At 43.5% G+C, this 19317-nt stretch overlaps 1 protein-coding gene across 1 annotated transcript in view; it reads right to left on the bottom strand.

Annotated features, from left to right (window-relative positions):
• Positions 1 to 19317, bottom strand: part of LOC126417087 (orexin receptor type 2-like) — a 78210-nt gene that overhangs the window by 17791 nt on the left and 41102 nt on the right. Inside the window, exon 5 of the mRNA XM_050084981.1 lies at positions 15186 to 15298. Coding sequence (XP_049940938.1) covers positions 15186 to 15298 — 113 coding nt within the window. The remainder of the gene's footprint in view (positions 1 to 15185; positions 15299 to 19317) is intronic.

Here is a 19317-nt window from a genome sequence, read left to right as displayed (position 1 = left end):
GTAGTGTTGCAAGTTCTCAAGAATGTAATCCTGTTGCTCATCGCACCCTGAACTGTCGTTTTCGAGAGCAATCTGTGTGGAAATTAATGCCACAAGGGAAGGGGTGCTTTCAATGACTCCCTTTGTGCCACATCCTCAGGAATTTTCGTGTTGATTCTGAGCGGCGGTGTATCTCAAATATTTTCCTGGGCCACCCGGAAGAAATCCACGTAATTTCAATGATGAATGTCACTGTTCCGATATTCATTGCACAGCCCTCAGAAAAAAGGGAGTGCAATGTGAATAAGAGGGGTTGTGACATGCCCATGATGGCGTGGGTAGAACTGTGATCAAATTTGAAGTCAATGCGGCATCACTTCTGAACTGTAGCCTTTTCTCATTATGTGTTGACATCTCATTATGTTTGAAGCATCGCCGAGCTGGAGTGTGATATCGCAGGGCGCCACGCTTTTGCAACATTCCAGAGGAGGGAAACAGGCACCTTCCAGCGGAATTTCTGCAGATTTGTGTGTAGCGGTGAGAGACAATTTCAGAGTTTCGAAAAAGTAATATTTTTTTGCGTAGTGTATTTATACATAAATCTGTTATTAAGGGTCCTACAAATTCTAATCGCAAAAAGAAAAGCATTTTAACTCTGACAGCTGGAATAAAAGAGTACAAAAACACGAACTGCGTACTTTCAGTCTCACAGGTAGATGAATGTTGGACGAGGATAGAAACTGTCAGGATGCACCGTATTAAAACTCGTTCGAGTTTCCCAAGTGATTTATTATTTCCAGTTACAGTGCCCCCATTCCTCTCGGTCTGCATGACCGGGTCCCGCAACGCTGAGGACACCACTTCGCTGTCTGTGAAATGGCTTGCTGCAGAGCGATTGCCTCAGCAACCCGTGCAATGGCCTGCTGTGTGTCGGCCTTGTACGACCGCGGAGTCGTGATGACATCGGGATGTTCTGGCAGTCGACTCAGCAGTCTCCGTCCCTGCTGACTGAGTGCAGCCCACTGGAAGCTGCAAGGCGGCCTGCAGTGTGCTTCCTCTCCGGCGTGGATAAGATCGCAGCGACAGCAAGAATCCATCATCTGGCATCCAAATCTGCGGCCTTTGCCTCGTGATGCCTCCAACATGTGTTGGGAGCCAACAAGACTGCCCGCAGTAGTTAGCCACGGCGTGGCTCGCCACTGACTGGCTGCGGACCCTGCATTGGCCTCAGAGAGTCGAACCAACGACCTGCCGTGGACTGGAATGCTGTCACTCCATCTGCAGCCGCATGTAGCCGGTGGTACACACCCCGCCATCCAGGAGAGCTGTGACACTTGAATGCCTTGTTAGTAAACCGGTGCTTATTTATACACATCTGTGCACCTCTGTTTTGCTAATGCGTCGCTCCAAGTCATGAACTCATAACAGCTGGGTTGGGCCAGTGGGCCCTTGTGCCTGCAACTTGGGCCATGCAAACTGCTGCGTTTACTCTTTGCAGTGGGCATACAGCCCTGTGGCCTCCATTCTACTTCGATATCGCTGGTAGCGTAACTTACTGTCAACAGGCCTGCACCTGGCTGTAACTTGTGCGCTCCGAAATATTGCACCGCCTTTTCCCATCTTAAACAGGTGCCGCTACACTTTGCTGTTTGAAGCATCGCCAAGCTCGAGGATGATGTCGCAGGTCGTCGTGCCACACTTTTGCACCGTTGCAGAAGAAGGACGTTGGCACCTTCGAGCGAAATTTCTGCTAATGTATGTGTAGCAGTGAGAGACAATTGCAGAGTTTCTAAAAAGTAACACTTTTTTGTGTAGTGGATTTATAAAAAAATCTGTTATTAAAGGTCCTACAATTACTAATTGTAAAAATAAAAGCATTTTAACTCTGTGACAGACGGAATAAGAGTAAGAGTACAAAAACATTAACTGCGTACTTTCAATCTCACAGGTAGCTAAGAGTAAGTATTCAATGGGACAAGAGTTCGTAAATGATATTCTGCAGCAGTGGTCAAAGAGATAACACCGTTCACCTTCTTAATTTGCACAGTCCTCGTTCCACTATTCGTTAAGTTTTCACACAGTATCATATGGGCACAGTTTTCTGCAGATTTGAGAAAAATTCATTTTTTCCGGAATGAAGATATTTACATTTCCACATTTATAAATGCTCCTGTGGTCTAGGGGTAGCGTCTTCCATTAGTAAAGAAAACTTTCTGAGTCGCGAGTTCGAACTTCACCAGTGCTCATAGTTTGAATAAAATCTATCATCAATGGTGGCCAAAGACTACCAGCAGAAGCTATCACCCTCATTCTACCAACGGCGTTGTCAAAAGGGGTGGAGGAGCGGACTGAAGATCAGGGCACTCTCTTGCTCTTAAAATGGGAAACTTCCCCTAATAGGCGGAATAATCAACAATGATCAACGGCAATATGATGCAGAAGGCAATGCAAACCAGTGCATTAAAGACACGTAATCTGTACCTGCAGGATATATGGCCTGTGCAAAAGTATCATGATAACTTCATCATTGGCAAAAGATTCCGGACTAGTTCCCCATTCCAATGTCTGGGGAGGACTGTCAAGGGGACGGTGCCCATGAGAAAAAGACAAAACAACCAAGGGAAGGGTAACGTTCTACATACAGGACCGTGGAAGCTATCAGTTTAAACACGGTAAGGAAGCTAGAAATTCTGAAAAGGAAAATCCTCAGTCTAGATATAGTAGGGGTCACTGCAATAATGTGAAAAGAATACAATTCTGGTCAAATGGGTGTAGTGTAAAGCTAATAGCACCAGAAAATTATATAGTGAGAGTAGGATTTGTTACGAATACGGAGGTAGGGCAGGTAGAGAAATACTGGGAACAGTTCAGTGATACGGTTGTCCTCATCACAGTCGACAGCTAATCGACACCACCAACGATAATTCAGCTATCATACCGACGTAGACGATAAAGTGATAGAGAAAGTTTACGAGGATAGTGAAAGGGTAACTTTTAGTACGTAAAGGCAGACGAAAATCTAATAATCGTGGGGAACTGGATGGAAGGAGTAGAAGAAAGGTTACGGGAGATTATGAGCTTGGTAGAAGAATCAGAGAGGAAGAGACTAGTTCAGTTCTACAACAATTTTCAGATAGTAATACTGAATAATCTGTTCAAGAATCAGAAAGGTCGAAGTATACTAGGAAAACTCCGAGATACGAGAAGATTCGAGTCAGATTACATTACGGTCAGGCAGAGATTCATGAATCTGATACTGGATTATAAGGAGTACCTAGGAGCGGATATAAACTGAGATCACAACCTAGTATGAAGTTTGATTTGTTAGGAAGAATCAAAGCGCAAATAAGTGTGATATGGAAATACTCAGGATTGAAGAGAAGCGCTTTACGTTCTCTGAGGCTACAGATGCTGCGACAGCGAATAACTCATTAGGCGGTCCAGTTGAACAGGAATGGGCATCTTTAAAACGGGCAGTCACAGAAGTTGGAAAGAAAAACATAGGTATAAAGAAGGAAACTGCAAAGAAACTACAGATAACAGAAGAAATACACTCTTGGAAATGGAAAAAAGAACACAATGACACCGGTGTGTCAGACCCACCATACTTGCTCCGGACACTGCGAGAGGGCTGTACAAGCAATGATCACACGCACGGCACAGCGGACACACCAGGAACCGCGGTGTTGGCCGTCGAATGGCGCTAGCTGCGCAGCATTTGTGCACCGCCGCCGTCAGTGTCAGCCAGTTTGCCGTGGCATACGGAGCTCCATCGCAGTCTTTAACACTGGTAGCATGCCGCGACAGCGTGGACGTGAACCGTATGTGCAGTTGACGGACTTTGAGCGAGGGCGTATAGTGGGCATGCGGGAGGCCGGGTGGACGTACCGCCGAATTGCTCAACACGTGGGGCGTGAGGTCTCCACAGTACATCGATGTTGTCGCCAGTGGTCGGCGGAAGGTGCACGTGCCCGTCGACCTGGGACCGGACCGCAGCGACGCACGGATGCACGCCAAGACCGTAGGATCCTACGCAGTGCCGTAGGGGACCGCACCGCCACTTCCCAGCAAATTAGGGACACTGTTGCTCCTGGGGTATCGGGGAGGACCATTCCCAACCGTCTCCATGAAGCTGGGCTACGGTCCCGCACACCGTTAGGCCGTCTTCCGCTCACGCCCCAACATCGTGCAGCCCGCCTCCAGTGGTGTCGCGACAGGCGTGAATGGAGGGACGAATGGAGACGTGTCGTCTTCAGCGATGAGAGTCGCTTCTGCCTTGGTGCCAATGATGGTCGTATGCGTGTTTGGCGCCGTGCAGGTGAGCGCCACAATCAGGACTGCATACGACCGAGGCACACAGGGCCAACACCCGGCATCATGGTGTGGGGAGCGATCTCCTACACTGGCCGTACACCACTGGTGATCGTCGAGGGGACACTGAATAGTGCACGGTACATCCAAACCGTCATCGAACCCATCGTTCTACCATTCCTAGACCGGCAAGGGAACTTGCTGTTCCAACAGGACAATGCACGTCCGCATGTATCCCGTGCCACCCAACGTGCTCTAGAAGGTGTAAGTCAACTACCCTGGCCAGCAAGATCTCCGGATCTGTCCCCCATTGAGCATGTTTGGGACTGGATGAAGCGTCGTCCCACGCGGTCTGCACGTCCAGCACGAGCGCTGGTCCAACTGAGGCGCCAGGTGGAAATGGCATGGCAAGCCGTTCCACAGGACTACATCCAGCATCTCTACGATCGTCTCCATGGGAGAATAGCAGCCTGCATTGCTGCGAAAGGTGGATATACACTGTACTAGTGCCGACATTGTGCATGCTCTGTTGCCTGTGTCTATGTGCCTGTGGTTCTGTCAGTGTGATCATGTGATGTATCTGACCCCAGGAATGTGTCAATAAAGTTTCCCCTTCCTGGGACAATGAATTCACGGGGTTCTTATTTCAATTTCCAGGAGTGTACTTCAGTTGATCGACGAAAGGAGGAAATGTAAAAATGTTCTGTGAAATTCAGGAACACAGAAGTACAAGTCACTTAGGAACGAAATAAATAGGTAGTGGAGGGAAGACAAGGCGAAATGATTGCACAAAAAACGTAAATAGATACTAAAACAAATGATTGTGGGAAGGGCAGACTCAGCATGCAGAAAGACCAAAACAATGATGAAAATAAAGGCAAGAACGGTGACATAAAGAGTACAATGGGTAGTCCACTTTCAAATGCAGAGGTGAGAGCGAATAGGTGGGAAGAGCACACTGAAGGTCTCTATGATGGGGAGGATGACGTGATAGAAGAGGAAACAGGAGTCGATATAGAGAAGATAGGGGACTCAGTACTAGAAGCAGAATTTAAAACAGCATTGAACGACTTAAGATAAAGGGAGTCAGAGATGATAAATAACATTCCATCGAAATTACTGAAATCACTGGAGAAAGTGGCAACAAAACGACTGACTCTTCACGTTGGTCTCCATAATGTAAGAATCTGACGAAATACCATCAGACTTTCACAGAAACATCACCCACACTATTTCGAAACACATCGACAATTGCGAGAGTTACCGCACAATCCGATTAACAGCTCATGCAAGCAGGTTTCTGATAATAATATGTGGAGAACGGAAAATAAAATTGAGGATCTGTTAGATGACGATCAGTTTGGCTCCAGGAAAGGTAAAGGCACGAGAGAGGCGGTTCGCTGCAGTCATGGACTGTGCGGCTGGTCCCGGCGGAGGTTCGAGTCCTCCCTCGGGCATGGGTTTGTGTGTTTGTCAAATGGCTCTGAGCACTATGCGACTTAAGTTCTGAGGTCATCAGTCGCCTAGAACTTAGAACTAATTAAACCTAACTAACCTAAGGACATTACACACATCCATGCCCGAGGCAGGATTCGAAACTGCGACCGGAGCGGTCGCTGGGCTCCAGACTGTAGCGGCTAGAACCGCACGGCCACTCTGGTCGGCCTGTGTTTGTCCTTAGGGTAATTTAGGTTAAGTAGTGTGTAAGCTTAGGGATTGATAATCTTAGCAGTTAAGTCCCATAAGATTTCACTCACATTTAAACATTTGAGGCTCTTCTGGCGTTGGATAATGGAAGCGAGACTGGAGAAAAATCAAAATACGCTCATAGGATTTTTCGACCTGAAAACAGCGTTCGACAACGTAAAATGGTGAAAGGTGTTCGAAATTCTGAGAAAAATAGGGTGAACTATAGAGAAAGAAGAGTAATTTACAGAACGTACAAGAACCAAGACGGAACAATCAGACTGGAAGACCATGAACGAAGTTATCGGATTAAGAACTATATAAGACAGAGATGTAATCTTTCGCCCTTAATGTTCAATCTGTGCATCGAAGAAACAATGATAAAAATAAAAGAAAGGTTCAAGAGCGGGATTAAAATTCAAGTTGACAAGATGTCTCTGACGATACTCGCTGATGAAATTGCTATTCTCAACGAAAGTGGAAGAATTAAGAGATGTGTTGTATGGAATGTACAGCCAGATGAGTACAGAAAGCAGACTAAGAGTAAACCGAAAAAAGACGATTGTAATAAGAAGTGGCACAAAAGAGAACAGCGAGGAACTTCGCATCAAAATTTGAGAACACCAAGTAGACAAAGTTAAGGAATTTTGCTACCTAGGCAGCAAAAGCGGACTAGGACTGGCAAAAAGGCCATTTCTGGTCAGGAGAAGTCTACTAGTATCAAATATTGGTCTTCATTTGAGGAAGACGTTTCTGAGAATGTACGTTTGGAGCGCAGAGTTGTATAGTATTGAAACATGGCCCGTGGGAAAAGCAGAGCAGATGAAAATCGAAGCATTTGAGATGTGGTTCTACAGACGAATGTTGAAAATTAGGTGGACTGGTAAGGCAAGGCATGCGAAGATTATTCGCAGAATCGGTGTGGAAAGGAGTATATGCATAACACTGACAAGAAGCAGGGAGAGGATGATAGGCCATCTGTTAAGATATCAGGGAATAGCTTCGAAGGTGCTAGAGGAAGCGGTACAGAGTAAAGACTATAGAGAAAGACAGAGTTTGGAACACATTGGCAAATAACTGAGGGCATCTGCTGCATTTCGTATCCTGAGATGAAACGGTTGTCACAGTAAAGGATTTCTATTTCTCTTCTTCCCTTCGGTTTCTCTTTCCCCTTCACTGTTTCTCTTCGAGAACATTCCTCACCGTCAATAAGGATTTCTCACGATCGGTTCATCCGCTTCCTTCTGTCAACTTTGTCAGAGACCATATCACATCGGGCATATGCGTTTGCCCGCTTGCGGCAGATATGCCCACCACCCACGTATTGGTTGCTGGATTGGTGTCATTCGCTGGATCACTGATAAATGTTGGTATCTCCGATGATCTGCATTCTAGTCTCATGTCATTACACAAGCAGGAGAAAAATCCTCCGCCGAATAAACATCAAAATTGTGTGGACCACAAAATTCTTTTGCTGCCTTCTCTACTGTTCCTGTTCAACCGCAAGCACTTCTGAATAAACCATCACAGTGGTAGGTACACTTACCCGAAACTTCACTAGTTGACAAATGTACATCTTACGTCTCCTGACATGACAGACAGCTGCCATCGTGTGCACGAGACAGACTCAATAGCTAATTCAGTTAGTTAAATTATAGTGACTGCTTAAAACTGCTTAAATTATGTGATAAATTTGTTACTTTTGAACCCATTAAATATGTAAGAATAGCACAGCACCAGAATATGTTTCCTTAGGAAAGAAAGATTATAACTAAAAAAGCAAGTTGTCCTTCTGATTGACGTACACCACAGTAACGTCATTCGGACATTTTCCCGCTATCGTGAGACACAAATCTCTGAAATCCTGTCGCCAGTGGTCAACAACACGAGTACTGCAAATAACGGTAACAGTTCCACTTCTCCAGTGAGGCCTGGAATTAATAACTGGATGAGCTGACAAGAAAATAGAATTCTGCTTGATTTTCTCTCCTTCATTTCGTTGTCATGCAAAAAGGCGACCTTGAATTAAAAATCTAATAAACTGTCCAGGTTCAAAATCAAATGGCTCTAGGCACTATGGGACTTAACATCTGACTTACAGCTACTTAAACCTAACTAACCTAAGGATATCACACACAGCCATGCCCGAGGCAGGACTCGAACCTGCGATCACAGCAGCAGCGCGGTCCGGACTGAAGCGCCTAGAACCGCTTGGCCACAACGGCCGGCAGACTGACCAGGAAATCGAGCAAAAAAGTACAATGAGTTTCTGCAGAAATAGGTAACATAGTTGTTGCATTCCTACAGTTAGTATGCAGTTGTCGTCTGACACAGCAGTCGGACACTTGGGTCAAAATTACACAAATTTCAGAAGATTCTAAACTGAATTTTTTTAACTGAGGTAAGTATATTAAGCTTTATAGCAACAACAGAAACTCTCATAATTGTTCAAAGTAACGACCACCAGTTACAATGCAGTTATGCATTAGACTTGACCATTGTGAGAGTTGAAGACACCTTCAGAATTGAAGGAAGCCTCACCAGTGTGTAGTACAAACTGTAGCAAGTGCTCCACTTTAAATTCAGGTGATGATCCGTTAAGGGACTCCACATCAGTTGAAATCCTGAAATTTTAAATTTTTGTTGTTTTCGTTGATTTTAATCTATTGAACATCCCTCTTTCAGTGATACTTAATACATATATGTTATTACCTCATTTCTGGTTTATTCATTCACTCAAACAAAACTCTGCGTGGCCGTTAAATTTTTTCCAAGAACCTCAACAGCTGAAGAAGGTAAGATACGTCAATGATCTAGAAGAGCCCAAAGCTTTCAAAGCAGTTGAGGAAGCCATACGGAGAAAATGTAACTGTCAATAAATTGGGGTGCATAGGTAACGTACAAAAGCGAATGGGTACAAAGATGCGACGACTCAAAATTACACAAAGTACCTATCACAGTTAAAATTCAAAATTATTATGACACGCCCATCGGGAAAAACGTTAGTAGCGTAGAAGATACGATAAAAGCTGTGTGGGCAGTTTCATTTCACCTCTCTCCAATATGGGTAAACTCAATCATGGCCTTTGCCCTCCAGAAAGTAATTCATGGTGCAAACACAACAGAGCGCAGCAAAAAGATGAGAAATTTAAATACGGACTAGCTATACCATTTGCCATATTGAAGATCTTGAAAGAAACTTTCAGAGATTTGTCAGATTTAAGATTACTGAAGAAATGTCTTGATGGTCGCCCTCAGAATCCTAACGAGTCCATCAACAGCTTTAACTGGGCCATAAATCCAAAGCTAATGTTTGCACCAATTAGTACACTGCATTTTGATGTCTTTTACGCTGTCTTGACGTTCAATGAAGATTGCACAAACACGGCGGTTGTTCCCAGTTTGTAAACCTCAAAGAAGTTCAAGCCTTACACAAACAGAAAAATGTAGACAGTTTTTTATTTTGACGTATACTATTACAGAAATAATTATTATCTTAAAACTAATCAATATTTTTAGAAATTCTGTTAAAGTTTTAAGAAATGTGTAATCTACAAGCAATACTCCTACAAATTTTTATCCGCAATATTTTCTGATAAAGGTAGTTTTCATATGAATAAATTTTACATTAGTTAAGGTAGGGATTACCAGTCACCTGGACCTCCTGAAGAGAACTAAAACCTATGGCGACAGTCATTTGTCTCCATCGGTTGCACAAGTAGTTTACGATAGCGATAAAATACTGCTCCACTGGTACTCTCCACGTCATATTTTGTAAAGTGTATATTTTGCAGGGTGTTTAAAGATGGCTCTCCTGCTGTATGACAGCTATACTCAAAGCGATCAGAATCTATTCTCCCTCTCCAGCGGAATGAGGGCTGATATGAAACTTACTGGCAGCAGATTAAAACTGTTTGTCAGAAGACTGACGACCCGGCCTCACGGCTCCACTTCCTCCAGTATCTTTTCTCGTAACTTCAAACTCCACGCAAGTTCTCCTTAAAACCTTACAGGACTGGCACTCTCGGAAGAAGGAATATTTCGGAAAACTGGATTGCTGAACCGGTAAGGCATTTACCCACGAAAGGCAAAGGCCCCTGTTTCGAGTCCTGAGCCACACAAATTTAATCCGCCAGGAACTTTCAGACTCGTAATTTAACGCCTGTTCAGTTCTTCGTCCTTACCTTACATCTCATTGTGGCTTAAACAACACAGTTTCTTTCTAGTTGCTATCCTCGGCGGCACGTTCCTTCCAAATAGGATGCACTCGTGTTGCAGCATTTTCCTATCCACATTTGTTCAACTTGCCGGTCGCTACAACACTGAGTCTGCAAGTTTATAAAACGAAGAATATTCCATCTTCGATAATCAGTCATAAACTGCAAACAGTGCAACTCTAGCGTTGCCATATCAAACGACTGCAAACTGTTTTCATTTGTGTGTGTGTGTGTGTGTGTGTGTGTGTGTGTGTGTGTGTGTGTAAGTTTATTACGTTGTCATTAGGTAGCAGAATGTACGAGGGTTGCCCAAAAAGTAATGTACCACTTTATTTTCTGAAACAGTTCTTTACTACACACACTGAGAACTACACACGGGAAAGAATGGTTTTTTATATACACATCCTATTTTTCCACGTAATTTCCATCCCTTTTTATGCCCTGTGTGCCCTGTCAGTACCAATCCTTGCCCTGGTGGCGGAGCCAGTGCTCCGCTGTATGAATAACCTCCTCGTCGTTCTCAAAATGTCTTCCACGAATAGTATCCTGTAATGATCTAAACAAGTGGAAGTCCGAGGGGCTAGGTCAGGGCTGCCACGTGGGAGAGCCATGGATGATCTCCCCGACTGCTGCAAATCGTGGAGCTACACTGTATCGCCTTCTGATGACCTCACCCTCCGTGCCCAGCGGCTAACTGTACTTCTGTCAACACCAGATGCTCCATAGACTTGGCACAAGCGTTTGTGAATATTCGCCATAGTTTCTTTCTTTGTAGTGAGAAATTCAATGTCGGTATGTTGTTTGTAACATACTTCACCCACAGACGGCATTTTGAAATTGTCCTGCAGCTACGCTATCTGTCGGAAGTGAGGGAAACTTAGCGCGCACCGTCAGGAGAGTTCAAATAATACCTACGTAACGATTCGCGTTCGTAGCATTGTTTCCGGCTGAGAAAAAAATGCATTACGTTACTTTCTCGGCAACCCTCGTATAACATTCTCCAGACGAAAGCGCTAAAATATCCGTAAATACAGATTACTTTACGTATTCCGCTATATACAGGACATTGCAGAAGTGTTTACGGTTTAAATACTGAAACTACGGATCATCTGACGCAGTGGAAAAATCGCACTTAAAAAGGCGTAACAGCAACTACTTCTGCATTTAAAAAAAGGAAGAAGAAATTAACCTAAAAACTACAGAGGTATAAGTATATTAAATTCAACGTATAAACTATACACTGGTAATTAAATAAAGTCAATAACAGAGGCACTATTGCAAGAACAGAAGGGTACTGAAAAGGAAGAACTTGTAGTGACAATGTATTTACTATAGAACAGGTAATAGACAAGAGAAGCGAATACGACTTGCCCACCTATGTAGATCAAGAGAAGGCCTTCGATAAAGTGAGACAGGAAATCTACATAAAAAGTTCATATAAAAGCACATGCTTCAGGTTCAATTTATGTATTAGCCATTACAGTGGGGAAATGTAATTATTAATCAGTGAGTAAAACAAGGGTTTCTAGTGTCACACACGCTTTGTAACATTTATATGGATGGATGGAAGGATCGGGCATCACCTGAATTTAAAGTAGGAAAGACCACTTCAAATGCGCTGCCATACGTTAAGGACTTCGCTATTATGCAAAAAATTGAAGATAGTCTTCAAAGTGCTATTCATTTAGAACATAATATTTGTAAGGAATATAACTTTCAAACTTGTAGCTCAAAATCAGCAACTACAGCATTCCAGGTCAGACATTCACTAAGAACAAAGACCATTTTCGATGACAGAATTTTAGAACAGTTTAAATATCTTCATTATATAGGCTGTAATATCTCGTTTGATTACGACGGGCAGATAAATAATACACTAAGAAGATACCAGGCAATGTGCGGAGCAGTTTGAAGAACATTGAGAACATAGCTGACCGAGACGCAACTGAAACTGTAACAGTTCATTATAGTGCCGGTTATTCTGTATGCTAGTGAAACGTGGACATTAAAGATCACGGTCATATAATAGCCACAGAAATGAAACTCTATAGTACACTACTGTGACAGACTCCTTGCCAGGACGTACGGAATCATTTACAAAGACTGGTAATGCTGGACGAATGTAGAAGCAAATCGGAATAGTATTTACAAAGAATAGACAATTTAAGGATTCCAAAAATAGCAGTGCCAGACTTATTTGCCGAAGAGACCCAGGAAGACTGAGGCAAAGATGCATTAAATTCAGAACAGCTCGAAGAGCCTAACAGTAAAAATGACGATGATGATGATGATGATGATGATGATAATAAAAGCCATAATTATAATTTGAACGCACCTGAGATTGGTATTTACTTTTCCAAATTTGCCATTGGCTAGGCATGTTAGAACAACAGAATTCCTGACTGATAGAACAAATTAAGATTTATGTTATGTTAATAAGGAATTTGTTTTACGTTCATATTTACAGAATGTACAGACTACCAAAAAAAATTTAAATTCATTTCCAAATTAAAAACACTACAGAATGCCTGGAATATAAGAAGGAACTTGAGAAAACTTAAGTCAAAGGAGACACCGTACAGGACAGCGAATGTTTCAGGTTACTGATCAATACTGCAAAATTACCTGACCAACAAAAAAATTTACAAACTAGGAGGGTGATGCCAAATGGACAGAGGCAGGTTATCAGCCAACGAACGAAGAAGTTCTGGCAAGAAAAAAATTGTACCTTTGTCTTAGGTTCCAAGCGGTCTATAATCGCCAAGTTCTGTTATAGGAAGAGAGGAAGAATCCGAACCCGTATCTCCTACGTAACATTGTGTGTTGACGTCTGACGACTGCTATTTTGACGCTGATATCGTGAATATAGAAATCAGTATCAGTACATGGTGTAATCTAGAAAGACACTGAAGTACTGTGATGGTAACTGTAAATTCTACCTCAGCTACCTCATCTTGAAAGGGAGATACGGGTGTTTATTTTCCCTGTGAACCAGCTAATATTAGCAGACTATCTGGAGACACGCAGTTCCGTCGCCTGTGGACACAGTTTGCTATAATTATCCGCTGTTTTGCAGACCGCTACATGCGACACGACCGCGCTATCGTGACAGACCGTACAATTGCGTAGCTAAACTTAGGATGATCTGTGTATGTCCCGTTTTACTTGGGCCATGAGCCAAATGTCCGATCATTGCTCTGAAGTTTACACTGCACTGAGCTCCGTCTGCTGGCTCCATCCCGTCTTAATCTAAGCCGCAAGTAAGGCTTAACTCTCATTACATTATCACTCTTTAGTGAGTCATGTATTATTAATGTATTTATTCTTTCGAAATCCACCGATTTCTGTCTTCCCCCACGACCGTATTACGAAGAAATTGCTACGATGTCGTCATACAGTAGCTTCTAAACGAACTGCGGATTAAAGTCATGTCCTTCGTGTCCAACCCATACCTCATTATTCTCAAGGACTCCATTTACTGTAGTTCAAATGTTTCAACTCCCAGTGAGACCAATGGTACTAGCCCCCATTGAATGTTCCAATCCGTACTTGTCCTGCGTATCTCTAATGCTAATCGCCTCTTACGACCTACATCCCTTCTCTCGACCTGTCCCAAAACGCACACCACATCCTCTCTTAATCCCTTCACCTGCAATCGCGCACGCATCCAAACAATCACCTACGAAATATTGTACCGTCATCCTTATAATTCTGGATATAAGACATGCCACCATTTCATTGTTTTTATTTATTCAATTATCTTACATAAAGGCTGAAAATCGCTGCTCGCTGCCATCTCACCGACGCATTCTGTAAAAACCAGATAAGTAAAAAAAGAAATCGACGCATCCATTCCACATGCTAGCCTTTGGGTCCTGTCATTCAGTGATCTCATTCAACTCCTACAATTTTACATCCATCTGTAGCCAACTATACCAGCCAACCAAACGTACAAAAATCCAAGCAAGAATATTAGGAAAAAACAATTCGTACACTCGGTCCTCTGGACCTTTACCTCACAATTAACAGACGTACACTCTAAAACAATTCGAACTGACACTCAATGAAAAATTATCTACACATAAATCAGTACAAGCAAATATCGAACATCTCCAAATACTCCAAATCCTATCCCAGGACTTACCCCATCTACCAGATTAAAGGCTGTGAACCATATCTATCCTACCAATTACGACCTACTTCCACCTGTCCTGCTTATCTGAAATCTTACTAATTTCCATATAGAAACAATTAGATCAATAATAAATCTATATCTATCTTCCATTCTTCATGTAACAGTCTCTCTAGTACTTCTCACGTATTAATTTCTATCTACAGTTACCAGGAACCATCACAGCTATCATCATTGCGTATTCAAGGTAAGGTTGCAAAAAAATTCTGTTTTTGAATTGAAGATGAAAATGTCACCCTGTGTTGTCTTCTAAATCTCAGCATTCTCAAAAAACAAAAAATTCCCAAATCTTGAGCGCAACTATAACCGACAGTTCCCATCTAAGCACCACCTTCTCAGCAGATAACCAGTATATCCCGAGCTATATCTACGCTCTAAAAGCCAGCTTACAATATATATAATTGAGGCTACTTCCCATCTCGAAACACTAACAGTTATCTTCTCCCCTATGCACATCACTACTCTCGAAGCGTCTGCCATTGTTAGGAAAATCTCAAGCACTCCCGCGTTTGCTCCACGAATCTCCGAAGGAAAAACGCAACCTCCCGTTGAATTTTCTCTACGTACTCGATTAATCCCACCTGCGAAGGCAGCAAGCAAGAATTAGTCTTACAAACGTTTTTAGGTAATTTCTTTCATGGATGAGACACATGTTCCTAAGATTCTTTGAGTGAATCTCAGTCTTGCCTTTCGTTTTCCTATAAACCGTTGTTGGTGAACTATAGGAAAATGTCAGAAATCAGAAATACGGTAGGCCATTTCAGTTTCTGCAATGAAGGCGAAAAAAAGTTTGTACTCACCGCTCATGAAGTTGTAGATTATGGGGTTGACTGCTGAATTGGCATAGCACAGCCAGTGGGACAGCATCGAAATGATGCTCGTCGCATCATTCTGCGGAATGTCCATGGTGTACCTGTGCATGCAGAGAACCAGACTGAGTCATCTCTTCGTACTGTAGGACATTTAACTCCTAACCTCGCTTAAAATAATTTCACCGGTACATATTGAAGGAGTAAATGTTGTGAGCAAAGTTCAAAAATAATAAAATGAAATTCTGTATTTTTATGCTGTTTTCTTTAATTGCTTCACTTTTCTACGAACACCAGGAAAGTGACAACAATTTCTGACCTATGTTTTAAGCAATAATCAAAGGTATCTCATAATTCCAGGAATATATAAACTACTTTTTAGTAGTTTATATATTTCAGTATAGTTTATATATTTCAGTATATGTCAAAACTAGCGGAAGGGATGGGCGGAACTTGTTAATTACTAAAGTAGTAAGAACAGCCGTGTAATAATATGGAAGCCAATGCACTATAGATAGCATATCTGACAGTGGATAAGAATGCAATCAGAATTGTGAAAAGTACACAGATTATAGAATCAACGTTTTAACTTTTTGGAAAGATCATTGTTATATAGCATATCTGACAGTGGATAAGAATGCAGTCAGAATTGTGAAAAGTACACAGATTATAGAATCATCGTTTTAACTTTTTGGAAAGATCATTGTTATATAGAGTAATAATAGTGAACAGAACCTAAGTAACAATCAAAAAATTTCAATGGTGAACTGACATTTTTTCAGTCTGTTACTACTGTACCAAAAGCGTTGTCTAGTGCTCCCCCAGTTGACATTCAGCGAAGACGGTAACAGTTTTGTACAAACGTGTCTCATGATTAATTCTGCACGTGAGGTGAATCACCTTCCCACGCCGCGCTGAATGGCCGCGCGGTTAGAGGCACCACGTCACGGATTGCATGTCGCCTCCCGCCGGAGGTTCGAGCCCTCCCTCGAGCATGGGTGTGTCCTTAGCATAAGTTAGTTTACGTAGCGCGTGAGTCTAGGGACCGATGACCTCAGCAGTTTGGTCCCTTAGGAATTCACACGCATTTGAACATATACACCAATGATAGTCAACATTTTTTGTCCAAGAACCGGTACTGACATCGCACGGCGGTAACTCGGGCCGTTTGTGTACCAGTTTTATTATTATTTGGTAACCTCCCTAAACTAAGATATTATGAGCCCCAGTAGACTACCTACAGAAAGGTGGCGATAAATTGGTTGCCGGCTCCCAAGTAAAAAGTGAGCACTATTGGTAATAATTTTTGTCGCCTTTTCACTACTTCCTAATGCTGCACCCTCAGCAATATCGCAAAGTTGTGACATTGTAAGTGCCTGACGAAGTGTTTGTGTGCTGTCTGTGTGAGCAAATGGCTCTGAGCACTATGGGACTTAACATCTGAGGTCATCAGTCCCCTAGAAATCAGAACTACTTAAACCTAACTAACCTAAGGACATCACACACATCCATGCCCGAGGCAGGATTCGAACCTGCGACCGTAGAGGTCACGCGGTTCCAGACTGAAGTGCCTAGAACCGCACGGCCACACCGGCCGGCTCTCTGTGTGAGCAGATAATTAACTGATTAATAACAGTAATTCACTTAGATTTAAATGCGTTATGGATTATGAAACACGCTCACAAATGCTAACTAAAAGTCTTGAGAGTAATTCTTCTTTTAATTCATTGCGTTTTATTGAAACTGCCTTAATTTAATTTATATTCCTTGCTCCAAATACACCGACGCAGAAAAAATCGCAACACCAAGAAGGAGTTGTGGGAGGTAACACCGAAAAGTAGACAGGCGTGTTTCTACATCTGAAAGATGATGTCTATTCACATTTCGTGTCAGTCGCATAACACTGGCGCTAATAGTGCCACTATCAGGATGCAAACCAACTTCACTTCAAATACACTCATGTTCATAAATTAAGGATAATTGCAGAATGTGGTGCAACACAACGTGGCACTACACAAAACTGGCGCTAATACCACAGGCCCATAGGGAACACACACACGACACAGATCTGTAAGTCCACGGTATTGGTGATAAGTTGAGAAAACCGTAACGAAACACATGTGCTACAAAACGCATCTGTTTCCTGGGCATGTTCCCCGACATCAATATGGGATATGATCACCATGCACACGTACACTGGCCGCACAACGGGTTGGCATACTCTGGATCAGTTGGCCGAGCAGTTGCTGGGGTATAGCCTCCCTTTCTTGCACCAGTGCCTGTCGGAGCTCCTGAAGTGTAGTAAGGATTTGAAGACGTGCAGTGATACGTCAACCGAGAGCATCCCAGACGTGCTCCATTAGCATGATATCTTCTGTTTCAAGGTACTCCCCCCCCCCCCCCCCCGATGGCAGCTCGGTGGGGCCGTGCGTTATCATCCATCAGGAGGAAGGTGGGACCCACTGCACCTCTGAGAAGGTGGACATACTGGTGCAAAATGACGTCCCAATACACCTAACATGTTACAGTTTCTCTGTCACAGACATGAAGGGGTGTACGTGCACCAATCATAATCCTACCCCACCCCACACCATCAACCCACGACCTCCATACAGCTCCCTTTCACGGACATTAAGGGGTTAGTATCTGGTTCCTGGTTCACGCCAGGAGAAAAACCTGCGAGGTTCACTGTTCAGATTATACCTGGACACGTCTGTGAACATAACCTGGGGCCACTGTTCCATTGACCATGTGCTGTGTTCTTGACATCAGGCTTTATGGGCTCTCCTGTGACCACGGGTCAGTGCAATGCACCTTGCAGGTCTCCGGGCTAATAAACCACGTCTGTTCAAGTCGTCTGTAGACTGTGCGTCTGGAGACAACTATTCCAGTGGGTGCGGTAAGGTCCCGAGCAAGGCTACCTGCAGTAATCCGTGGCCGTCTGCGGGAACTGATGGTGAGATATCGGTCTTCTTGTGGTGTTTTACACTGTGGACGTCCCCTACTGTAGCGCCTGGACACGTTCCCTGTCTGCTGGAATCGTTGTCATAATCTTGAGATCACACTTCGTGGCATACGGAGGGCCCGTGCCACCACCTGCTGTGTCTGAACAGCCTCCAGTCGCCTTAGTATTCTACCCCTCTGCAAAAAGGCAGAGGGAACATCCAGCTTCTCGACCTTGTTGAATTCAGTGCGTTGTTGATAATTGTGTCATTGTCACCTTGTCATCAATATGTGTTCTTTGAGCCATTTTCAACACACAGTCACCATTAGAAAGTCTAGAAACGTCTACAAACTTACTCCCTGCACTGTACTCTATGCACCAACCCACCTCTGCGTATGTGGACTGCTGCCAGCGCCACCGTGCGGCGACCGCTGGTCAGATGCACCGCATGGTCATACCCAGAGGTGATTTAAACTCGCAAACCGCCCACTAGAGCGTTGTTTCACCATTTATGAGCATTATCCTTAATTTATGAGCATGAGTTTATTTGCCGTAACGGTCGTGAGCGTTAGTTTCCTATGACATTGGACTTGGTGAGTTGATGTTAGTCATGAATGCTTTTAAGGTGACAATGACACAATTATCAACAACCCACTGAATTCAACAACGTCGAGAAGCTGGATGTTCCCTCTGCCGTTTTGCAGAAAAACTCGGCAGAAATGTAGCCACTGTACATGACTGCTTGCACTACCGAGAGTGAAGACCATCTTGTTCGCTGTATGGCTATGGTGCATCGTACTGCGTCCGCAGCAGCAACCTGAGCAGGAGTTGGCACCACAGTGACACAACGAACTGTTACAAATCGGTCACTTCAAAGCACAGCTCCGAGATAGTCGCCCTATAGAGTGCGTTCCACAGACCACAAACCACCGCCATTTGTAACTTCACGTGATGCTAACCGAGATCTCACTGTAAGGAGAGTATGGAGATCTATTATGTTTTCTGATGAAAGCTGGATCTGCCTTTCTGCCAGTTATGGCTTTGTGTTGTTTAGAAGAAGACCAGTTAACGGCTTGCAACCAACGTGTCTGTGTGCTAGCCACACTGGACCTACACCTGAAGTTGTGGTCTGGCGTGCGATTTTGTATGACGGTGGTGGTGGTGGTTAGTGTTTAACGT

Source organism: Schistocerca serialis, chromosome 8 (genome assembly GCF_023864345.2).
Source record: "Schistocerca serialis cubense isolate TAMUIC-IGC-003099 chromosome 8, iqSchSeri2.2, whole genome shotgun sequence".
Taxonomy (NCBI): Eukaryota; Metazoa; Arthropoda; class Insecta; order Orthoptera; family Acrididae; genus Schistocerca; species Schistocerca serialis.
This window is presented reverse-complemented; position numbering and strand designations above follow the sequence as displayed.